Here is a 9,086-nt window from a genome sequence, read left to right on the forward strand (position 1 = left end):
TGTATCTAGTCCAGGAGCTGCAATGTTTACATCTTACACTATTTCCACTCTTTTCTCTGTGATTCTTTTCTATCAACAATTCCCAGGTGCAGGCAGCTTATCTAAGTCTTGCAGTCTTGTAACAATGTTCAGGGTCAACAATTTCTCACTTTCTCTTTCCACTCTCTTCGATTTCCCTTTAACTTTTCCCTCGCCAGTAGATGTTGCTGTTGCTCTGTTTCTCTTCTGCTCCTCTCCTTAAACTTATTTGGTAAGCACCATTTTTCCCTTTTAAAAATTCCAGAGTCCAAGTTTTAATAATCCCAAATAAAGTTTAGGTTCAATAAATTAAGCAATTCGATTTTCCTCTTTTAGCACTTTTATCCTTCAGTTATCCAAATAATTCAAAGTTCTTATTCAGGTCTATTTCAGCTTTGTGCTTATTCGCCGCTATTTCAGGGGGTGGGAGATCGAGGAGAGGGAGCGGCTTATAAATCTAATAAAATAAAATAAATAAAATAAATAATAAAACCACCCCCTTCTTTTTCATCCCCACTATCACTCAGTCAATTTTAAATGGGGCAATTTTGGCAGAAGTTAGAAAGTTCTCACCCAGTCACCATACTGTTCTTTCAATATCTCTTCATTCTTCTCCAATTGGGCTGTCACAGCCTTGGATGGCACACAATGATTGTCTTTGCCTCCTTGCCGGATTGACAGCTTGCCTGGATCAAACAAGGAATTTGCAGCCTCTTTGTGATCTACAGGGTCTCCTCTCTTACTCACCACCCCTCCAAGGTGGCTTAGATCCATTAGGGCCCTCTGGCAAGGGGAATTTGATGAACCTCCATAGAGCCCTATAGAGGGATCGTCGTACCACTGCGATGTCAGCTCCCTCTGCCCGGGTATATAAATTCTTACAGTTCAGCTGCACTTGGACATTTTTGTATTTTTTAAAACTTTTATAGTTTGTTCATATAACAATAAAAAATAGAGAAAAAAACTAAAATGCAATCAAATGTGACTGTCCTCAACATTGCCAACATCCCTGGTTTGTACATTTTTCCTTCCTGTATTTCTGCCTCTAGAAAATGTTCCCATTTTATTGCAATTTTATTGCATCCCATTTTCTTTTCCTAAATGACAGTCATCTTGCTGAAGGCAGTTTCTTGCTAATAGTGTATTTTATTTCAATTTCAATCTTATTTCAATCTTTATTGGAATCTTAGAAGAAGTTCTGCAGCTATTAAATACACTAGGTATAATTCCTTATACAAATTATAGTTCAATAAGTAGCATCATTTTAAATCTAAATCTAAATCTAGAGTGGTCTAAAATGGAGGTCCCCAACCCCCAGGACACAGCCCACTACTGGGCCATGAGCTGTTTGGAACTGGGGTGCGGAAGCAGTGGGCAAACACATGCATCCCCACTTACATGAGCAGCAGGACAAGCATGTGTGTGCATGCTCCATTGGCGTGAGTGGCAGGCGCATGTGCTTGCCCACCACTTGCATGGAACCATCCCCTCCCCCACCAATCTGCAAATATTGGGGAACTCTGGTCTAAAAGAGGCTGGCTGTGCTAGAGAAGTGAAATGAGACATTTGTGCTTCTAAGCCTTTTTTTAAAAAAATAATCTGGTTCTAGCAAGCAAATAATATAAAATACTAAAAGAAAACAATATGCAAAAGAAATAAGAACCATCAAGCAACCTTCAGCTCATGTTAAAAATTATCTTTGTCTTCACTTTGCCTTTTGCAGAAATACAGGGTCAGTCATGCTTGGATGGATCCCGACGAGGCACTGGGAAAGACTGTCCATTCTGTGGAAAGTCCTTCAGATCTTCCCACCATCTCAAAGTTCACCTCCGTGTCCACACAGGTAAGAGTCAGGGAGCGGCAACACGGGGTAAGTAAGTATGGAAGTAGGTGGTAAGGTTCATTTGCCTACAACTTAACCTTTCACATTAAATCATCTCTGAAACTGATCCTTTTGAAAATATAGTACAGGAAGACCACTTGGTTTAGACCACAAATTTCAGTGTCCAGGTTGGCTGAAAAACACCCTTCCTTCCATTAGCATGGTACATAACCAGAACTGTCTTCAAGTCAGACACCTAAATGGATTCTCTTACCATATGTTGCAACCAACCAGAAAAGAAATCACCCCAAAGAAAAATAATTATGCATCATTGCTGTGCCAATTAATTCCTCCCCTTTTTTTCCTATAGGTGAGCGCCCATACAAGTGCCCTCACTGTGACTATGCCGGCACTCAGTCTGGCTCGCTCAAATATCACCTGCAGCGCCACCACCGGGAACAAAAGAATGCTGCTGCAGCTGTAGCAACAGTGGAACAGTGCCACGTGCCCCTGGCCCCTACTGCAGTCCCTGCCTTTCCCCCTATGCAGCTCAACAAGAGCCATGGGTCCTTCCTTCCTCTAGGTGGAATGTGGGCAACTCAGTCCCACCAATCCCGCCGCAAGCCACTGCTAAACGGGAGGGCTGATTTCCAGCCATTGGATCTTTCCCTACGTCCAGCCCTGGCAGGAGGAGCCCTCCACCGTTGCCAGTTTTGCCCCTTTGCCACCTCAGCTCCTGAACCTATGGAATTACACCTTCAAGTCCATCACAGTAGGAAAGCTCGTACCCACCGCTGCTCTCACACAGCTCCTAAAGCCCAGGTGATGTTGGAGGAAGAAATTGTTGATCTGAAAGGACCAGAATCCCCAAGCCTAAAGGGGGAGATTTCCAAGACACACAATTTCTGGTCCTCCGAAGATCAGGAAGTTTCTCACCCTCTCAAGTTGCCTCATGGGAAACTGAGTTCTGAGGAAGCAATAATTGCCAGCCTTTCTTCTGAAGCTACACTGAATCAGCAAGGATGGGAGAACCTATCACAAGACTCTGAGGAGCCAAAACATGAGAAGGAATTGTCTGGCCCACTGCTCCAAAAAGGACCACATCAGGAGGCTTCAAAGACAGGCCAAGGCCTCATGGAATTCCAGCTGGAGCTGGTACAGGCCTGAGTTTACTCTGCATATATAAACCAGTTCAGAATCTGTTTATGATGACTCTTGTCATTATGACTCTCAACCAAGGGACCTGGGAATTGTAGCTCTGTTCTATCTATTAGATAATAATAATTCCAGGTCTTTAGGAAGGACTTGATAGGCAGATAAAAATGCCAAATCCAGTCTAAACATCTGGCTGACTGTGACAAAACCATAATTAATAATAATAATAATAATAATAATAATAATGCATACAAAGCTACATTTCCCAAAGTTCGTTTGCAGGGGCTTTGCAGAGCCCATAGCATAGTGATAGAACACATGCTTTGCATGCATTGAAGTTCCAGATTCAATATTTCCTTTCTATCTTCAAAACAAAAAAGTATCAGGGCCAGGAAAAGTGCCTGTGATCTTGACTGGACGTTGCCTCCTAGAACAGGCAGTAAGAGGCTAGAGGGACCAATGTCTGCCTCAAGAAAAAGCAGATCTATAAGGCAGTGAGAGCAGTTTCAGATCTGTTTATAAGTAGCCTAGATTTGCAGAGACAGCTTGTGAGTGGTCACCTCACATATGACAGGGTCATGCAGCCATCTGCAAGAGGTTTTGCAGTAAGACTTAGTAGAGTTGTCGATTATTTCTTAAAATAGTTCTCTCTATTTTTAACAGCAGCAAGGCAAACATAGTAAGATACAGTTATTACCTGCCAAGCAGCTAATAGCAGCACAAGAGCTCCAGGAGGAAAAAACAAAACTACAACGCAACCAAGTACTGACCCTGGAAATTAAAAGCTGTAGCTGCAGTGGAGCACTGGTTAAGGGCCAGGGAAAGTATGGTGTGGAAATTCAATTCATGCCTTGAGTTGATGGGGGAAATTGCAGTTTGTCTGAATGGGATTATAATCCTCCGCATGATCAAGAAAACTGCTTGCTGGGGGCTCCCAATTGCAAAAACAAAACACCCCAGTGAACACCCTGCAGAAACTCCCCATCAACACAAAGAGGACAGGTTTAAAGGATATGCTGCTGGTACAGGTTTCCCTGTCTCCTCTCCATGCACTGGATATTTGAAAGGGCTGCTGTAGCAGTTCTATTTAGTCAAACAGGGTTTGGAGGTGGTATCACTGAGGTGTATTAGAGTTCAACCCCTTGTTTTTTCCTCTGTTCTGAGCTTGATGCAGCTTCTTTTAGGTGCCACAGTCTGGGGACCTGGCCCCTTGGGGAACCTACTGTTGGGACGTGGAGGGATGCTGGGCTTCATGGGGACAAGATACCTCTAGTAGTTCTTGGAAGTTTTCTTTCTTTTTTTAAGGGGAGCATTTTTGCAGTTGTAGCTTTTCTCACCCAAGTGTTCATGTGGTGGGAGAAGCTGAGCTTGTCCAAATTCTCTATTCTCCAATTATTCATAACCCAGGAGCCCTGTCCCCATTACACTGCCATATCTCCTAGAGGCAGGGTAGGCTTCACCAACCATTCTTGGCCCTAGGGGATTTTAAGTACCTGGGATGCGGCTTTGTCTCATCAAATCCAGGTGCTTCAGCCTCTCATGCTCCTGTAGCAAGCTACCTGATGCCAGTATCTTATCTCTGTAGCGACCCAGCAACAGAGCTGTGTTTCTGTAGTGACCTGGCACATCAGGGTGCTTGACAACTTCTAGAGTTTTCTATTTTTTTATTGTTTTCTTGTAGAATATTTGAAACAGGAAATAAAAATTACATTGAAAAATTATGTATAGTTTGTATGGGTCTGCATTTTAAAACAATGTCTTAAGCAGCAATAGATTGTGCAATGAGAGGCGAATTGCAGTTTCCTCAAATCTTTAAGGAAAAAAGTCTTCCCCTTCCTTTGAAGGATTAAATCGAATTCCCTGAGAACCATAAACATAATCAAGAAGATAGCATAACTGAGCTTCCACTTTCACTTATTTTAGCTACCTCTTTCTGTTTGAGTTGCTCGTCCTTTCTTTTTTGATCCAAGACTCCACACGTTTTAATGGCACTTGAAAACATGTACACAATAAATATGAAAGGCTGCTGCATGGGTTTGGGTACATAGGAAAAATAAGATTCTAATCCTAGAAACCAGATGAAAAAAACAAAGCACAACAGAGTTTTGCAAAACTCAAAACATGCAGCAAAACCCAGGATTTGACAATGTAAACATGAATTTCATGATAATTTTATTCTTCCTCTGAATCTCTCATTTGTACCCTAAAATAATTTGTGCTCTGCCTTCTTATGCTCTCAAGGCAAGGCAGACAGAAACAAAACAAATCAAAGCTTGCAACGAACTAAAAAAATTACAAGCTTAAATCAAAGCAGCTACTCACACACATATACCGTTATCAAAACAAAAAACCTACCATTTTTATATTATTACATTACAGACATAATACAGCTGGAAGTAGGTGCCAAAGATTAACCAATCAACAATGAATCACTTCTGTCAAAATATATAAAGATCTCAATAAATTCTAAAATGGTATTTTTAAGGTTTAAACTTCTTAAATAATAACTCCTAACTGTTGAACTGTGGTAGCCTGATCCTATTCATTTAGAAGTGAAACAGAACCACATAAAATAAAGTAGTGGCTTCTACATCCTGATTCCCGAGACATGTAGAAATATATTAATTTTGTAATCTATTTTAACACAAAGTAGCCTGACAAAAGTCAATGGCTCTGATTAGAGAACACATTTAACCTGCTGCTTAATTCATTTTTTTAGATTCATGCATTAAACAGGCTGGGTTCACACAATAGAGTAAGTCACACAGACATACATACACGACCAGCTAATTAAGGTTAGCCCATCTTGGCATGGTGTGACAATGCATACAGTCTTTACACATTCTGCTTAAATGCTTAAGAGAGATTAAGGAAAATGGTGAAGTGACCAAGGCAAGTGATGGTGAAAAGTGCACATCATGTTAAGTATTTTACTTACGTATTGCATTTTCTAGATTTATATACCGTGTTTCCCCGAAAATACAACATGTCCTCATAATACAGCCATGCCACATTTTTCTGGTGGGCAAAAATATAAGCCCACCCCCCGCATATAAGCCCCCTGGACAACCCACCACCTCCAGTCAGGCAGAGTGCCACTCACCAGCCTAGGAGTATCCCGAAGGTGCCAAGCCGCGGGAAACTGGGGAGAGGCAAAGGTGATCACGTTGCTTGGCACTTCGGGATACCGCTAGGTTGGTGAGCAGCGCTGTGCCCAGCTGAAGAGGGTGGTTTCGGCAGTGGCCGCTCTGGGCACACGTTCTATGGTTGTGGGCCAGCTGCCTGCAGAGCGTACAACCATAGAGCGTGCGCCCAGAGCGGCCGCTGCCAAAAGACTCAGGTTGGAAGCCATGGAAAAAGCCAGGCTGGGATGGCAGTGGTGGAGGTGCCCTGGCTCCGTAATGAGAGCTAGGCCATGCATTGGGAGGTGGGTGAGCGAGAGCGGAACAGCCGCTCGCGCAACCCCCCTCTCCAGCCGTGCAGAGCGCCATTCACTGGCATTTGGAAGGCGCCAAGCCGCGGGAGCTGGGCGTTGGCGAACAGGCACTCACGCGGCTTGGCGATACCCCCCCAGCTGCAAAGGGGGTTTGCCGGGTGGTTGCTCGTGAGCGTGGTCGCTTCATGGCTGTTATGTTGCGTTGCTGCGACAGCGCAACACAGCCATTCGCCCATGAGGCTGTGCCTGGCTCTTTGGGAGCCTGCTCTCAAGAGAGCAGCCACCCGGCAACCCCAAAACAATAAACCCTCTCCCCATAATAAAGCCCAAGCCATATTTTGTAGGTAAAAAGAAAATAAGACCCTGTCATATTTTCAGGGAAACACAGTACTTCCTCCAAGAGCCCAGAGTATAATAATATATATAACAGTTGGTCCTCTGATTTTCTCCTTGTGAGTTGGGACTGGCCCCAGAACCATATGTTACCATGGGTCTCCCTGCTCCTAGTTCAGCACCTTACCCATTTTAACCCATTGTTCCCTATTATGTGTTTCCTCTTCATCTAGCTGCATAGCAGAGAAAGGGTTTAGGGTTACAACAAGGCTCTGGTGTCAGTACCAGCCAGCCCAGAGGCCCGGAGCTGCCATTCAGGGGAGAAAACTGGGCCAGCTGCCAGGCCTTCTGCTTACCAGATGTAAAGTTCCTATTCCACAAGCAGTCCAGCAGAGATATCTACAAAGCTCTTGATAACTGACTGTGAACAATCCATGATTAGTTGCTGGGTGGTTTTCACTCTGGGACATGAGGTGATGGGTGTGCACATGTGTGGGGGTGGGGTTTATCCTAATTACCAAGTAACTATAAAAGGTGGTGGGGAGCACCGGGTGGCAGCTCTGACAATTTATTCATTGCCTTGGTGCTTCGTTGGTCAGTCCGTGCAGGGGGAAGAAGATAAACTGCATTTGCAAACTGTTTCTGTGTTTGGCTGTTTTCATTAACCCTTCGGAACCTGACACCTGGAAGGTGGGTGGGGGGGAGCGTACAGAGCATAGCTTCTGTAATGACTCCCTTAATTAGCAGTAGCCATAGGAGGAATCTGTATTTTCTTCTATGTAACATGTTGCATCTCTGCATCTGTATGTGTTGCTGCTCTCCCCTCCTATTAGATATAGGTTTGTATGTGTGAACCAGGAAGCACAAGGAGGGCTGCCTACATTCTGCTTTGAGACCAGGAGGGAGGGAAGCTTAAAATAGAGTAGCCACTAACATTCTGAACAGCTATCCTAGCGGCTAGCTCTCATGTAGATGCAAGGGGGGAAACATACTTTTTTTTCTCCACAGGTCTTGAAGATTGGGCCCAGTTTTGAGCCTGGTCTTCCTTTTGCCAGCCTTTTTTCCTCAGACCAAATATGACCCAGTTTGGTTCAGTTTTCAGAGTCATTTCCAGTCATTTCTCTGGGGCCAGCGAGGCCACGCCATCCTCCTCCATTAGTCCTGGCTCTGTCATGTCCTCTTCCTCAGACCCAGACTCCAATGGGGCCATGACACCCAACATGAATGCACTCACTTTGGCTCCCTCTTATGGCTGCCTGAGGTAACAGCAACCAATCACATTACAGTAGTACTTAAAGCTACAGTACTACCATCCTGGTTTATATATTGCTAATCCAACTGTTAGCTTACATTCCTAACATTCTCCCCTTTGGGTAAGCAATACAGTATATATAACCTTACGTTCCTAGTCCATATGCTTCACAACAATGTTTATGTTTCACCTTACCTTGAGCTTTGGTAAAATGATCGGCAATGTTTTCTTCAGACATACAATACTCTAGTGTAATCATTTTACTACTAACACTTTGCTGTACATTCATATATCTTAAGTCAGTATGCTTTGTCCTTGTCTTTACAGCAAGATTTGATGCCATCTGGATCGCTGCTTGGTTGTCTTCGTATACAATGATAGCTTCCTGTACATCAATTCCCATGTCCATTAGGAGTTGCTTGTAACAAATCAAATCCGTACATAACAAAGACAAACATGAGAATTCAGCCTCCATTGTTGATAAACTTAAATGTTTCTGACAAATAGACCGCCATCCAATTCATGCTTTACCTAAGAATATCGCAATACCTGATGTAGATTTACGTGTAGACACATCAGATGCAAAACTTGCATCAGCGTATGCAGTCAATCTCAGTTCATCCTTAGGCTCTAAATATAAGGCATAGTGTATTGTCTGTTTAAGATATCTCAATACACGTTTAGCAGCTTGCCAGTGCCATTCAGTAGGATCAGCATTAAACCTGGCCAATTGATTAACACTATATGCAATATCTGGCCTCAACCAATTGCTAAGATAAGATAAACTACCAATTAGGGATTGATAAATACCCTTATCAAAAACTGGGCTTTTGATATCATCATGGCTAAATTCTTGACCCATTGGAGTTTTAGCCGGTTTACACAGTTCCATTTTGAAATTCCTGAGTAACTGATTGATCTTCTCAGTTTGTGATATTTTATATCCTCCCCTAGTCTTATCTATCTTTAAACCAAGATATTTCTTAATTTCACCAAGGTGTTTTATTTTAAACTGCGTTTTTAATAGTGTAATAATCTCAATAGCCTTTTGCTCTGTTTTAGTAATTAAT

The 9,086-nt window shown here is 43.1% G+C and overlaps 1 protein-coding gene across 1 annotated transcript in view; it reads left to right on the forward strand.

Moving 5' to 3' along the window:
- The window catches only part of LOC309400295 (zinc finger protein 219-like), a gene marked incomplete at both ends in the record, with an annotated part of 48,024 nt that extends 45,017 nt beyond the window's left edge, over window positions 1-3,007 (forward strand). Inside the window, 2 exons of the mRNA XM_081968702.1 lie at window positions 1,742-1,861; window positions 2,211-3,007. Of these exons, the coding sequence (XP_081824828.1) occupies window positions 1,742-1,861; window positions 2,211-3,007 (917 nt within the window). The remainder of the gene's footprint in view (window positions 1-1,741; window positions 1,862-2,210) is intronic.
- Window positions 3,008-9,086: the final 6,079 nt, after the last annotated feature.

The sequence above is a fragment of the Natrix helvetica genome (genome assembly GCF_964273705.1).
Source record: "Natrix helvetica genome assembly, chromosome: W".
In the NCBI taxonomy this organism is placed as follows: Eukaryota; Metazoa; Chordata; class Lepidosauria; order Squamata; family Natricidae; genus Natrix; species Natrix helvetica.